Raw genomic sequence first — 16,126 nt, forward strand, 5'->3', positions numbered from 1 at the left:
GTGTGTGTGTGTGTGTGTGTGTATATATATATATATATATATATATATATATATATATATATATATATATATATATATATATATATATATTATTTTGCCTATCTTTAACTTTTTATAGCATGAAAAATAGGAATGTAACACTCGGTATCACAAATTGTCCAAGTTGTTTGCTGAAAGGGCAGATCTGTTGTCACTAATAATTACAGCTAGGTATTGCCACACATTAGATGTTAAGGTAGATGAGGAAGAAGACCTTATGCGAGAATTTAATTTTAGCATGTTTTGCAACAAACTCCATCACCTATCATCAGTTTACCAACTGTTAATTGTTCACAACTGAATTAAGTGTCCAGTAATGAATACAATACAAATAAAATAAAATAGTTTGAACCATGCGTTCAAAAGTGATTCTGTTGGATAATTTTTTTTGACCCTGGTGGATGATGGATTTATGCTGTCTACACACAGTCCCAGCAAAAATTAAGTATTCCTGTTCTGTTTCACTAGTGCTGTCTGTAAAATGAGTCTTGATGAGCAGAGAAAGCAGTTTGTTTCTGTTCAGACACATAAAGCAGCATCTCCAGAACCCAGCTGTGTGTCTATGAAGAGTGACGCATCCATGGACCCTCCCCTTAAATTCAATGATGGAACAGTGACCTCTGACTCTGAGTGAGTAAAATGAGATTTCACTGCTAGAGAAATTTCAAAGAGAATTTATGAGCTTGATTTTTAAATTTGAAAATGTGTTAGTCTTAAATTGTGAAATGAAGTTAACTGTTTAGTGCTTTTCAAAATACATATTATTTAAAAGAAAATAGAAAACTACCTTTACAACTCAGTGACAAGCCAAATTCAATTGCAGCAAAGAAAAAATCCATGTTTTGTTCAAATATGCAGCAAAAATAAATGTTTTGCCTATCTTTAACCTTTTATAGCATGAAAAATAGGGATGTAACGCATAACATCGGCATGACAACCTTGAACTTGTCGACAATCTGTTCTGTGTTTCAGTAGTACTGTCTGTAAAATGAGTCTTGATGAGCAGCGAAAGAGTCTTTCTGTTCAGACACATAAAGCAGCATCTCCAGAACCCAGCTGTGTGTCTATGAAGAGTGACACATCCATGAGCTTTCCACCTGATCTCAGAGATAGAGCAGTGACCTCGGACCCTGAGTGAGTAGATGTGACCATTCTAATAACTGACAAAACACAAATCCCTTACATTGGCCAGTGAAACCTTTTAAAAAAAGTTATGATTCATAATAAAAAAGTTATAAATCAGCGTATTGATTCATGATTTGGATCACGTGTCAAACTGCCAAACTGCTGAAATCATGTGGCTTTGGCGATCTGAATCATTGATCGATTCACTGATTCATGACTGTTTGAATCTTTATTTGAGGTTTGAAAGCAAACGCGGAAGAGAAGACAATGCTGAATAAAGTCGTAGTTTTTGTTATTTTTGGACCAAAATGTATTTTCGATGCTTCAAGAGATTCTAATTAACCAACTGATGTCACATATGTACTACTTTGATTATGTTTTTATTCCCTTTCTGGACATATACAGTATAGTGTGCATAGACTGCATATGCTCTGGGACTAAAATATAAAATAGCTTAAACTGTGTTCTGAAGATGAACGGTGGTCTTACGGGTGTGGAACGACATCAGGGTGAGTCATTAATGACATCAATTTAATTTTTGGGTGAACTAACCCTTTAAGAAACACAGGGAAACATAAACAAGAAAAGAAGCATGAAGAGCAATGATCAAACCCGAGTCCTGACAGTAACTTAAACTTGAGCTTGATTTAATATATCAACACATGCAAGTGTCTGAGCATACATGCAATCCACAATACTAACTTTGACAACAAGGTGTTTAATAAAAAAAGTACTTTACATTTATTTATTTTTAAATACTGAATAGTAGCTGTTCTACACTAACCTGCAATTTTAGCTGGTTTGAAAATATACTGGATATAACCTGCCATGGTAACACATCCTTGGATACACTCCTGATATCCAACAGCTAGTGCCAGCACATTGCCTTGCAACTTGCATAGGTGGACTGAAAACAGAGCGCAGGCATTTCACTCACGTTGGATGCATCAATGTCACATTTGCATAGTCCAAATTTGAATTCATGATTGGTTGACTGCCAAATTAAAATCTTAAACAGAACTAAAATAACATTATTAACAGGAAATGTTTATTTCTGTTCAGAACATTTAGACATTATTTTGTTTTTCACTTTTATTTGTTTTCTGTAAATTTTGTTTGTTTCCTGTTTTTATTTTAGTTCCTTGAGCTGTTTCAGAACCCTGCCCAGAACAGAACCACATTACCAACACTTACAGAACTTATTCAGATTTTAATTGAGACACATCTATTTTTGATGACAGTGGTCCTAAATGAAGTGTATTTCTGTTATATCTTTCCCTAGTGCTGTCTGTAAAATGACCCTCTATGAGCAGAGAAAGGAGGGGGTTTCTGTTCAGAAACATAAAGTAGCATCTCCAGAATCCAGCTGTGTGTCTAAAAAGAGATACAGATCCATGAATAACCCTACTGAACTCACTGATAGAGCAGTGACCTCTTACCCTGAGTGAGTATCATTGTGTAGCTGTCTGTACTCCAGTTGCACCATTTGTTCTTAAGCCAAGACTTTGCCAGTTGTTCATAAGCTCTTCCTAAAGTAATGTGTAGACATAGAATATGACATTTATTGATCAAATAAGCATGCTGATCCTTTCATGCTGGAGAGCTGCATAATAATGTGTATAATCAATAAATAATCATATACTGTATATCTAAAGGATTGTTAGTCTGAAAGGTAAAACATGAGTTATTTCAATCGGTCTGCCATTATATTTCAACCATAAATACTGGTCTGAGAATCAGTATTTGTATGATGATCATAACAGCAGTGACATGCTGAATCTAAAAGAAGTTTGTTAAATGGACATTTCTACCTATGCATGGCATCAAGTTAGATCTTAGAGTTTGATGTAAGATTATTTTCTGATGTTTTAATCTCTACTGAGAGTTTTTCTTTAAGTCTTTTTAAAAAGTTTTTTTTTTTTTTTTTTTACAGAAATGGATTAAAAAATAAGAAATAATAAAAATAAGTATAATAAAATAATAAAAACAGAGCTACCTATGACAATGTGTCTGATTTGATAGTTTAGTAAATCCATAAATGTTTTAAAGGTACAGTTTAGTCAAGAAAAGAGTAACTACAATTACTGTAATTCTTACGTCAGTAAACCATGATATATGTCCATTATCCATTTGATCTTTACCATATTATTTGTTGTCCCTTAGATGTCTGCAGTCAACTACAGTACTGTATGTGCGAAACCACATCAGTCATAAAATCAAACCTTGAGTAACTCTATTTTTAGTGTTTGGAAATCAATGAAACACTATCAGCATATATTGTTTAAATTAATATTAATCATGATCAACAGTTACAGACATGTTTAATCTAAAAGAAAAAGGCTACAAAGGGACCAGTAGCTGTATTTGTTGATTTGTTTCGATCATGAGCTTTATTTAAAAATTGTTTAGAATCTGAAATTGTGTGACATCCTCTACCATAGAGTTATGAACTGACATTTATGTGTGTGAATGTGGTGCAATTTCAAATTAGAGCTCAGAGTTTGATGTGCTGGAACATTTGAAGGATTTTCATTTAATTGTTTCTGCAGCTTAAAGAGAGATGATGTGATCAGATCAGTGACACCCCATCTGACCTGCCCTGACTCCGACTGTCAGACCCTCGTCAAGCAGAGAGTCAAAGACCAGCACAAAACTAGCATGAAGAACAAGTATGAGAGATTATTTGAGGGAATCAAACTACAAGAGAATCAAACTCTCCTGAACAGGATCTACACACAGCTCTACATCATAGAGGGAGAGAGTGACGGGGTGAATGAAGAACATGAGGTTTTACAGATGGAGAAAACAGCCAGAACACAAGACACTCCAATCTACTGCAATGACATCTTTAAACCCTTAATTCCACCAGGACATGAGGAGAAAGACCAAATCAAGACTGTTCTTACTAAAGGCATCGCTGGAATTGGAGAAACCGTCTCTGTGCAGAAGTTCATTCTGGACTGGGCTGAGGGAAAAGCCAATCAGGATGTAGATTTCATGTTTGTGCTTCCATTTCGAGAGCTGAACTTGATTAAAGATCAGCAGTACAGTTTTCACAGACTTCTGCTGGACTTTCATCCTGAACTTCAAGATCTGGACTCAAAGATTTATGAGGAGTGTAAAGTTGTGTTCATCTTTGATGGTCTGGATGAAAGCAGAATCACACAGATGTTTACAGATGATGAGAAAGTTTGTGATGTGAATGAGTCTTCATCAGTGGGTGTGTTGATGTCAAACCTCATCAGAGGAGAGCTACTTCCCTCTGCTCTCTTCTGGATCACCTCCAGACCAGCAGCAGCCAATCAGATCCCCTCAAAATACATCAACCGTGTGACAGAAATTCAGGGATTTAATGAGCCTCAGAAGGAGGAATATTTCAGGAAGAGAATTAGTGACGAGCATCAAGCCAACATAATCATCTCACACATTAGAAGATCAAGAACCCTCCACATCATGTGTCACATACCCGTCTTCTGCTTGATCTCAACCACTGTGCTTCAAAAGCTCCTGAAACAAGATGCCAGTGCAGAAATCCCTCAAACTCTGACTGAAATGTACATCCACTTCCTGCTGACTCAGATCAACATGAAGAATCAGAAGTATGATGAGAAAGATCCAGAGAAACTCCTAAAGTCCAACAGAGACATGATTGTGAAACTTGCTAAACTGGCTTTCAATCAGCTGATGAAGGGCAATGTGATGTTCTATGAGGAGGACCTGATTGAGAGTGGCATAGATGTCACTGACGCCTCAGTGTATTCTGGGATTTGCACTGAGATCTTTAAGGAGGAATCTGTGATTCATCAGAGGAAAGTCTACTGCTTCATTCATCTGAGCTTTCAGGAGTTTCTAGCTGCTTTCTATGAGTTTTATTCCCACATTGTCAAGAAAATGAAATTACAGAAGTTCTTTCAAGATCATCAAAATCAGTTGTACAGACAAAATATCTCTCTGTATGAGTTACTTAAGGCAGCAGTTGATAAGTCCCTACAGAGTGAAAATGGACACCTGGATCTTTTCCTGCGGTTCCTGCTGGGCATCTCACTGGAGTCCAATCAGAGACTCTTACAGGATCTACTGACACAAACAGTGAACATCTCGGAGACCATCAAGAATATCACACAGTACATTAAAGTCAAAATTAAAGGTGAGGAACATCACTCAGCAGACAGATGCATCAATCTGTTCCTCTGTCTGCTGGAAATGAAGGATCAGACTCTGTACAGAGAAATTCAGGAGTTTGTGAAGTCAGAGAATCGCTCAGTGAATCGGCTCTCTCCGTCTCACTGCTCAACAATTGCCTACATGCTTCAGATATCAGAGGAAGTGCTGGATGAGTTTGATCTGAAGAAATACAACACATCAGATGAGGGTAGAAGGAGACTGATGCCAGCTGTGCTGAACTGCAGAAAAGCTCTGTGAGTATTAATTTTCTGTTATTGGAGATGTAACTTATGTGTCTGTTTTATTGAGAAATTGCAATTCCTCTATCAAATCATGACAATGTTTTCTTTGACATGACAATCATTTAAAGGAAAATCTGAATCTGTTTTAAGAGAACAAAACTGTTTTAAATTCAGAAGTGTTTAGTCCTTCCCAAACAACATGTGTTGCCAGTCAGGTTCAGGAGGAGAATCAAGAGCATTTAGTCATTTATTTTAAAACTAGTTTATCATTTGATTTTCCCCACAGGTCCAGCGCTACTTTTACTTTCTTCACAGAAAGAGTAATCATATTACAATTAGTATTGTAAATGCGTACATTTAAACAACATTGTAAATTTCTACATTTCCAATTGTCAAAGTTTTATATTTACACCTTATGCATTTAGCATTTATCTAAAGTGATTTACATTAGAGGAGCATACACAAGTTTTAACAGTATTCATAGTAGACTATGCTAGGTTTCTTAGAAAGCTAGATAGGGAACAAGCTAGAGGAGAAGTGAAATGCAGAGAAGGAAAAAAGTTTAATTGTGTTTAATTGTATTGGTTTAAGGTTGTAGAGTGATTATCAGCTGCTTCTTGAAAGTTGTGATGGTCTCATCAGTTCAGGTGGAGTTTGGGAGCTTCCACCAGAAAGGTGCAGAGAGGGTGAAGGATTTTGGAGGGTTGTAAAGTGAGAAGCTACACGACTGTAATGTGGGTGTTGAAGCTCAACTGGTTACCATACTAGGTTCCTTGCTGTCCTGGTTGGTGTTAGAGTTGTAGAACTTGGTTAAATGGTGATGTTGTGGTCAACTGACGGGTTTGCAGGGAATATAAAGAGCTCAATTTTTGCTAGTTTGAACTGGAGATGAAGAATAAGCTGTCTAAAAAGAAGGCAGAGATTTGAGATGACAGTAGGATCAGCAGGATGAAACAACTGATAAAGCTGTGTAGAGGTCGACCAATAGTGGATTTTACCGATATGATAGCTAGGTTGGACCACGCTTGCCGATAACCAATTAATCGACTGATAAAAAAGATACTAGATTAAAATAATAATAATAATAGTAATAACAAATAAAAAACACACAAAACAGTGCTGAACTTTATTACAAGAAATAAAAAAACACTACTGAACCATGAAAATGTTCTAAATTGCGTATGTAAATGTGTATATATTAAAATGACAAGTTCTAACAGAAAAAAAAATCTACAGAAAATAACTAAAACATTAAAATATTACAAATAAATGGTAATTTAGCTATAACCTAGAAACATGTAAGTGAATGTCAGGTACCAGACTGCAAGTCCCAATTTTGTTAACAAGGATTTATTAGCTTATTTAGCTAGCTTACATGAATGATATGCAATATACATTTTACACCGTTTAGTAATAGTTGAGCAATACAATTGTATCTTAATCATTCATGTTAGTTCATAGTGCATAAAAAATGTTGACAGATAAAACTAACAATGAATAATATTTCTACAGCATTTATTAACGTTACTTAATGTTACAAATGTAATATTGGATATAAAGTATTATAATTGATTATTGTAATATATTAAGTGTTATTTCATATAAATCCAAACTGTTTGCTTTTTTAGAACACTTGACGGTTTTCTTATCAAAATAAAATATGTATTGAAATCGAATGCGTTTCTGATTTGTTTATATTTCTGTCGGATGCATGACCATACAGTCTGGTTTCTTACAGCTCTAGTTGTTACGTCGCTTTAACTGCTTGAGGTAAATGTTACTGCTAATGTTAGCGTCCTCTCAGCCTCGACGACAAAGTAAAGTACATGCATACTGCTGTTCTTTCCCTGCTAAAGCATCTAGTCACCAAAAAAAAATACTTTTTAATGATTTGGCAACATGTACTGAAGTGTTCTGTATTCATACCGTTTCCCTTTCGGTGTTTTAAACGCGCGTCAGACGTTCCAGCGTGCTCTGTGCAGCATTCGGTGAAGCGCACAGCCTCACGTGTCCTCACGTGTTAATGTAAACAGTGATAGTTTTTTTTGGCCTCTAGAGGCCGCTCTTGCGCTATATAATGCCACAGACCCTTCTCAGAGCTCTCGTGGCTACTGTGTAATGACAGTACCCTTCTCAGCTGCTCCCGCAACGGACGCAAACCGGAAAAACTATCGGTATTGATTTTAGACGATAACGTTTGTTCCACCAATCAGCTATCGGTGCCGATTAATCGGCTAATCCAATGAATCGGTTGACCTCTAGAGCTGTGTATCATCTGCATAGCAGTAACAGGAGAAGTCATTATCCTTTATGATCGAGGCCAGTATAAGGTTGTGCAAAAGGAAAAAAGAAGAGCAGCGAGCACTGAACTGTGGTGAAAGCTGAACCAAGCACTGAACCATGAAACCTTGAGTGATTTCCCTGTGAGGTAAGATTGAAGCCACTTTATCAGTAAAATATGTTAAATATGAAATATTACCGAAAATCGGCACATGCCTAATTGCAAGTAACTATCATAAGTCTGGAGATTTATTTAGAACTATACATTTTGTGATTAATCCAAGTGAGAAAGTCCTTTAATATGTGTAAAGCTTTTTGGACTTTTTTTTGGAGATAAGATCATGGCAATTAGATCTGAGATTAAAAAAATGCAAGCTGGATCCTTTAGTTCCTACTGTCTGCTCTGCTAGTGCCACATTTACCTATGTTGATATTATTAAAAATATTACATATTGTTCCCTTATACTACACGTACGTAATTTATAGTTGCACTATAATTAACGAAAATTATGCTGTAAGTTCGCTTTATATACGCAGTACTTTCTGGGCTGTAATCTAAAGTGTTACCAATAATTTTACTACTGTACAGCATTTTTGTCAAAGCTCCGTTGTTAATAATAGTGCTTATAAATGTATAAACTGAAACTTGACAACAGAAAGAGGACAGGAGAGTGATAGGAAATCAATCAACTTTTGTCTTTTTTTTGTCTTGTTCGTTTCCCCTTGTTATTTAAGCCCTTGTGTTTTCATTGTTTATATTTAGCCGTTGTCCATCCATGGTGGTAATTGTTGGTGAGCTATGTTCTGGGTTTTTTTTGTTTTGTTTCTAAGGTATTTTTGAGGGTTGCTATACACCAATCAGGCTCACCTTTCTATTATTGTGTTTGCCCCACTTTTGCTGCCAAAACCCATCAATGCCCCTGGATGTGTGTTGTAGTATCTGGAACCAATATATTAGCAGAAGATCCTTTAAGTCCTGTAAGTTATGTAGCCTCCATGGGTCAGACTTTATTCAGCACATGCCACAGATGCTCAGTTCGATTGAAATCTGGGGAATTTGGAGGCCAAGTTGTTGTGCTCCTCAAACCATTTCTGAACAATTTTTGCTTTGTGGCAGGGCGCATTATCCTACTGAAAAGAGCCACAGCCACCAGGGAATACCATTTCCATGAAAGGGTGTACATGGTCTACAATAGTGCTGCAACGACGCGTCGACGTCATCGATGACGTCGACTACGGAAATACGTCGACGTTCGTGAAATGCGTCGACGCGTCGTGTCAGGCGTTCATCTCACCTAATGTTGGCTTCTGCTCCTGGTTCTATCACAAAAACCTAGACCGCGAATATCAAAAGTATGGGAATACTTTAAACAGAGGCCAAACAGTGTTTCCCACACATAGACTAATTTGTGGCGGACTGCCACATAATCAATAGCGGCCGCCACATTCGTCATTCATTCATTTTTACGCTATTTAAAAGACGCACGCATATTCGTTTAGCTGCATTTCCTTAAGTTCTCTCTCCGCCCTTTTGCACGTCTCTTACTCACTCACACACACACGCGTTCCATTCGACCGTAAAACAAGTTTTATTGCATTTTGGCGCATTTAGACATAGCTTTTAAAACCAGAGCAGTTGAATAACAGAGTTGCGACACGCCTTCATCACGCGGCAGCGCGCGGTCACGGCGCTCATATAATTCTAAACAAACCAGAGCGGTGTCAATCAATACAGGCCAGTGTTTCCCAACCGGGATCCCGAGCAAAAGTTGCAGGGATGCACTTAGGCTACACTTTGGTTCATCTCGCAGCTGATGACGCATCTTTAATATGGGTTGTAACTTGAAAATAATGCTGTATGTATGTTTCAGTCGATGGATACATGTGCTGACTCCTCAGGTATACACTACAACAACAGCGATAATAAAAGAAAAACGTGGGCAAAACTCTTTGTAAACTTTATAAAACGCATGCGAGTGCTGCCGTACGTCCGAATATGAGCAGTCATTTTCACCGTCATCACCCCCGTGTAGCCAGGAGACTCGAATGAGAAGATCTGTTTTTGTGCACTCGTCCCAAAGCGCGCAAATATTGAGTTATCTTTCAAATCCTGTGCTTAAACGGACAAACTCACAAAAAGTATGTCAAAATTTCATAGCCTACTCTATGCCTTAAGTGAACTTTATACAGAAAATACGACGACTATCCGTGGGTCTTAAAGGGGCAGTAGCATTCACTGCTGTCTGTTTAATGTCAAACAAAAGATAAAGACATCACTCACTGCTCCTGACTGAATAGCTTTTGTAAGTTTAATAAGGATTATTTTTTTAACGTCTGTACTGAAACGTGAACCTAAAACCGTGATACAAAGCGAACTGTGAGCAGTCTGTACTGTTACACCTCTAGCGTAACTTATGCGAGGGGGTGCCACAGAATTGTGAAAAATTTCAATGGGTAAAAAAATAAATCGTTAGATTAGTCGACTAATCGAAAAAATAATCGTTAGATTAGTTGACAGAAAAAATAATCGTTAGTTGCAGCTCTAGTCTACAACAATGCAATTTGACATATAGGTGGTACATGTCAAAGTAACATCCACATGGATGGAGGACCCAAGGTTTCCCAGCATAACATTGCCCAAAGCATCACACTGTCTCCGCCGGCTTGCCTTCCCATAGTGCAACCTGGTGATATGTTTTCCCCAGGCAAGTGACACACACACACACCCGGCCATCCATGTGATGTAAAAGAAAATGTGATTCATTAGACCAGGTCACCTTCTTCCATTGCTTCCATTGCTGTTGTGGCTTTCTGCAGTGGACATGGGTCAGCATGGGCACCTCGACTGGTCTGCAGCTACGTAGCCCATATGCAAAAAAAACTGTGATGCATTGTGTATTTGGACACATTTTAACAGAACCAGCATTAACTTCTTGAGCAATTTGACCTTCAGTAGCTCATCTGTTTGATCAGACCACACAAGCCAGACTTAGCTCCCCATTTGCATCGATGAGGCTTGGCTGCCCATGACCCTGTCACCAGTTCACCACTTCCTTGGAGCACTTTTGATAGATACTGACCTATGCAGACCGGAAACACCCCAAGAGAGTTGCAGTTTTGGAGATGCTCTGACCCAGTCGTCTAGCCATCACAATTTGGCCCTTGGACAAAATGTTCACTTGCTGCGTAATATATTCCACTCACTAACAGGTGTTAGTGAAACCATATTTCATCCTGTGTTTTAGATTTGCCGACTGTTATCTCACTGGTCAGCTCTGTGAAAGTTTGTCTTCATGTCTACAATCATCAATCTCCTCACTGAGAGAGCTGGACCTGAGTAACAATGACCTGCAGGATTCAGGAGTGAAGCTGGTCTCTGATGGACTAAAGAGTTTACACTGTCAACTCAACACACTGAGGTTTGTGTTTTACTCTAAATATCATTTGGTCCAGACAATAAATTGACATTTAAGTGTCTGTTAGTGAAATTAATTTTATACAGTATTATTTCATAGTGGCTAATTTGAGAAAAAGTGGAAAAATATTTCGAAATTGCATTCTCGGGGAAGATAAATGAAGGTATTTTTACTTTGTTCTATTTAGATTGACACACTGTAATTTCACTGCTCAGTGCTGTGAAAGTTTGTCTTCATCTCTACAATCATCAAACTCCTCACTGAGAGAACTGGACCTGAGTAATAATGACCTGCAGGATTCAGGAGTGAAGCTGCTCTCTGATGGACTGAAGAGTCTAAAATGTCAACTCAACATACTAAGGTAAGAAAAACAGGTTCACTTGGTTATGAAATTACAGCTGCTGTCTGGTCTGGTCCTGATTTCATGGGTGTTTGTGATATATCAGCAGACCCCAGTGTGTCTGAAGACTTTGGGTTTGTATTTGCTCCAGTCTGTTTTTAAATATTTGTGAAGATTGGAGATGAAACTGTTACTGAGATTCTGCTCCGTCAACACCGAAACATTGAGAAAAAACACTGAACCTAAAGTTATTTTAGCTGAACTGAACCTGTAATCAGGGATCTGTTAATAAAAATTACACATTGAATTAATTAATAATTTTGTTTAAAGAAGTTATCTGATGATCTCAAGTCCCAGATGATATGATTCTGAGAATGTTTATCTCCGTGTTTGTAGATTATCTGGCTGTATGGTGACAGAAGATGGCTGTTCTTGTCTGGCTTCAGCTCTGAGTTCAAACCCCTCACACCTGAGAGAGCTGGATCTGAGCTACAATAACCCAGGAAAATCATTAGTCAAGCTGCTCTCTGATCCAAACTACAGACTGAACAAACTCAAGTATGTTCAACACTAACAATTATCCTGTCATGTATGTATATGTGTTTATTATAAACTCATATGTACGCATAGTCTGAGCGCATCAGAAAAGGATGTCATGACGATATCAGGCTCTCATATCTATTGAGAAACAGCGCTGACAGCTGTGCCAGCATTAAATATCGAAAGAGACGGAGACTTGTTAAATAATGAACCACAACAGATAAACATGTCGGCTGTGTGGACGCCAACTAATCGGTAACAATTCTCATTTTTAATTGATACTGATTCTTATTCTCAATATATTTTACTCTTTGCTGTTTTCTATTTTCTTTTTTTAACAATTAAGATGCTGCATGTGTTTATCCAGTCTAATCGAAATGTGTGTCTCTTCCCCGACTTTCCCAACAAAAATCCTGCCTCCTCTCAGAAAAAACATAAAACTGACATTACTGAGCTATATGCATTTAAAAGTAGCCAATTAAAATGGTAATGGAATTGTTCAGTTCAACGTGTTCAATCAGGTTTTATTCAAAAGGTAATAATGCTCAACATTCAAAAAGTAAATGAGGATTTCCCACTAGTATTAGTAGGCTTATGCTATTTCGCCATGCACGTGGATGTCCAATTGAAGCTGTCACATGCACAAAATGCAGGCATAGAATATGTTAATGAAGACTTTATTAATGCATTTTAGACAAACAAAAACAGGTAGGCTAAGCCAAAGACTGTGGCTACAATATCCATAAATAAATGTTCACAAAAACCTGTCTAGGCCTATGTATTTTATAGAAAATTGTGTCTAGTAGCCTAATAAAAAAATTACAAAGGTTTAATTGGCATCTTTATTTCAAACGACCTGACCGACAGTGACCCGAATATCAGGCGGACCAAATAATATATACATAACATTGTTATTAATTACGGATGGATGAGAAATAGATACTTAATGTGTTGATTTTATTAAAGACACAGAACTCTCATTTCACTGTAAAATGCAACTACTTTATTTAAGTTTTCCAAACTAGCGTCACTTCAAGGAAAAAGATAACATGCCTAGAGCACCTTCTAGTGTACAGTATATAAAACAAAAAGAAAAAACCCTATATAAGATAAACAGTTTTACTATTAAAAATATACTCTAACTAAATAGAAATTATTCTGATAAGAATTTTCCTACATAATATTTGGAAATATTAACGTGTTTAAAACTTTTTTTTTTCTTCAGGTACTAATTTGCAGAATTTAAAGTTAAAGTTATAGTTAAAGGTCCCATTCTTTGCGTGTTTTCGAAGCTTTGATTATGTTTACAGTGTGCAATATAACATGAGTTCATGTTTTGCGTGTAAAAAAAACAGTATTTTTCACACAAAAACTTATCTGTACAACGCTGTTTTCTCTGTCCTAAAAATGGCCTGATGATTTCCTTGTTCTATGAAGTCCCTCCTTCAGAAACACATAACGTGTTCTGATTGGGCCAGCGCTTCCCGTGTTGTGATTGGACAGCAGCTTAGCGCACTTTCCCCGGAAAGGTCCCGCCTCTTACCATAATGGGGAGATGCAAGCGCTGAATGCGCGCTCTTCTCCACGTGGGAGAGCAACAAGACCATGCCCCCTATTTTGCGTGTGGGCGGAGGGTTAGTCAACAAACGGTTCTAGTGATGTCATTCAAGCAAGGAAGTGCAGGGGTGTAGCCCAAACCGGCCGTTCGCTGTAGGTTTTGAAAGGGAACTTCTGTTAAATACAATATCTTGCTTGGCATTGAACTTTGAGCTTTATAATTTTATAGGTATTATTTATGCTCTAACAGCAACATTTCACCCTAACTAAAGTTTGAAAGATGGAATCGCGAATAACATGACCTTTAAGTAACATGGGAGTGTTTTAGTGAAGTAGTTTAACAGGACGAATCGTGCCGAATGTGATATATAACGACTGTGAAGCACTCGAATGTACATGACAATAAATTAATAAAGCCTATAAGCCTACATGCTTGAATTCTGTGACTGAAGGTGTACTTGATTCAGATCAAAAGCTGCTTGTGACTCACAGCAGCATCTGAGAAACAGACTCAAGCCTCTGATCCCAAAACATCATTTCAGAGGTTGTTGCTGCTCTAGAAAGTAAATTGGATTGAACTCCCAGATGACCACTGAAATAATAGATCAACAGAAAATATGTGCACAAACAAGTCAACTTTATTTATATAGCGCTTTTACAATCACGATTGTTTCAAAGCAGCTTCACAGTGTCAAACAGGACAATATAAGTGTTTCTGAACAACTATTGAAAGTCAATAATTTGCCAACTAAAAAAAGTAATTATGTGATTTGAATGTTTTTACTTTATTAATTATGTAAATTGAGTATTACATTTTTGTTTTTATAGTTTGGATCATGCAGGAGAGATCAGGATTACAACAGGGCCACAGAAATGTAGGTCTCTCTCTCTCTTTCTCTCACTCTTTCTCTTTCTCTCTCTCACTCTCTATCACACACACACACACACACACACACACACACACACACACACACACACACACACACACACACACACACACAACCTAATAATTGTTTTGTTGTGTTATAAATGTTAGAATCTCTCTTCTTGTTTTCAGATGCATGTGATCTCACACTGGATTTAAACACAGCAAACACAAATCTAACTCTGTCTGAGAGGAACAGAAAGGTGACATATGTGAAAGAGAAGCAGCCGTATCCTGATCATCCAGGCAGATTTGATGAGTGTCTTCAGGTTTTGTGTAGACAAAGTCTGTCTGACTGCTGTTACTGGGAGGCTGAATGGAGCGGGAATGTTTGTATATCAGTGACATATAAAGGAATAAACAGGAAAGTATGGAGTAATGACTGTAGGTTTGGATACAGTGAAAAGTCCTGGAGTCTGAACTGTTTTAATGACAGTTTCAACGTCAGGCACAATAATAAGATCACAGTCATATGTGTACCTTCTCGTTGCTCTAACAGAGTAGGAGTGTATCTGAACTGGTCGGCCGGCACTCTATCTTTCTACAGCGTCTCTGACACACACACACTCACACACTTACACACATTCAAGAGCACATTCACTGAACCCCTCTATGCAGGATTTGGTTTTGATTATGGCTCCTCAGTGTCTCTGTGTGAGATTAAACAGCGTCCTGTAAAAAATAACTGAGACACACACTTAAGCAGTGGTGTAAAGTAACGAATTACAAATACTCTCGTTACTGTACTTGAGTAGTTTGGGAATTGCACTTTTTTAAGTAGTTTGAAAACTTTTACTAGTACATTTAAAGTGCTGTATCGGTACTTTTTTACTGAGCTATTTTCCCTATACCTGCCGTCGCTAAATTGTAAAAAAAATAGTGTCAATGTGATTGGCTAAGACAAATAATCAGTCCTGTGTCTCCATGTGTCACACATGTGACTTCCATCAAATCAACCATAGCGACCAGCACAGAGTGAGAGGCACGCGCACTTTGTTAAAGGGGTTTTTTGCTGGTTACTGTATGATGACTGAAATCGTGAACTTGCCTTAAACAATTACTAAAAATTTACCCCAGAATATAAAATTTTCTAATACACACACAAATGGTATGTATGCTGTTAGCTTGACTGTTTGCCAGGCTTCAGAGTACAGGCATTAACCGATCGTCACTGCTAGATTTTTGTCCCTTACATCGATTTCGTTTAACATGTAAATGCATTAACCTGCTTTCTGTCAGCATATTGAAGTGCATATTTTAAAGGGGTGATGAATTGTGAAATCTATTCCCTTGAGTTTTATGATTTATAAAAGGTCATGGTAATATATCCTGTTAAGTTTCAGAGCTGAAAACGTCCTTGTTAGTCAAAGAAAAGCTTTTACAAACACCAGGCCCAGAAAACAATCATGTGAATCTGACATAAGTGTGCAGCGAAACACCACCTCTACAGAATAATGAGCTTGTCTAATTCAGTAGCCCCACCCACTGACTCATGGAG

At 37.5% G+C, this 16,126-nt stretch overlaps 1 protein-coding gene across 1 annotated transcript in view; it reads left to right on the forward strand.

Moving 5' to 3' along the window:
* Positions 1 to 16,126, forward strand: part of LOC137090821 (uncharacterized) — a 31,386-nt gene that overhangs the window by 538 nt on the left and 14,722 nt on the right. Inside the window, exons 2-10 of the mRNA XM_067454774.1 lie at positions 508 to 669; positions 1,012 to 1,173; positions 2,447 to 2,608; positions 3,714 to 5,582; positions 11,096 to 11,269; positions 11,454 to 11,627; positions 12,003 to 12,164; positions 14,532 to 14,578; positions 14,761 to 15,302. Coding sequence (XP_067310875.1) covers positions 521 to 669; positions 1,012 to 1,173; positions 2,447 to 2,608; positions 3,714 to 5,582; positions 11,096 to 11,269; positions 11,454 to 11,627; positions 12,003 to 12,164; positions 14,532 to 14,578; positions 14,761 to 15,302 — 3,441 coding nt within the window. The 5' untranslated portion in view covers positions 508 to 520. The remainder of the gene's footprint in view (positions 1 to 507; positions 670 to 1,011; positions 1,174 to 2,446; positions 2,609 to 3,713; positions 5,583 to 11,095; positions 11,270 to 11,453; positions 11,628 to 12,002; positions 12,165 to 14,531; positions 14,579 to 14,760; positions 15,303 to 16,126) is intronic.

This window comes from Pseudorasbora parva, chromosome 10, assembly GCF_024679245.1.
Source record: "Pseudorasbora parva isolate DD20220531a chromosome 10, ASM2467924v1, whole genome shotgun sequence".
Classification (NCBI taxonomy): Eukaryota; Metazoa; Chordata; class Actinopteri; order Cypriniformes; family Gobionidae; genus Pseudorasbora; species Pseudorasbora parva.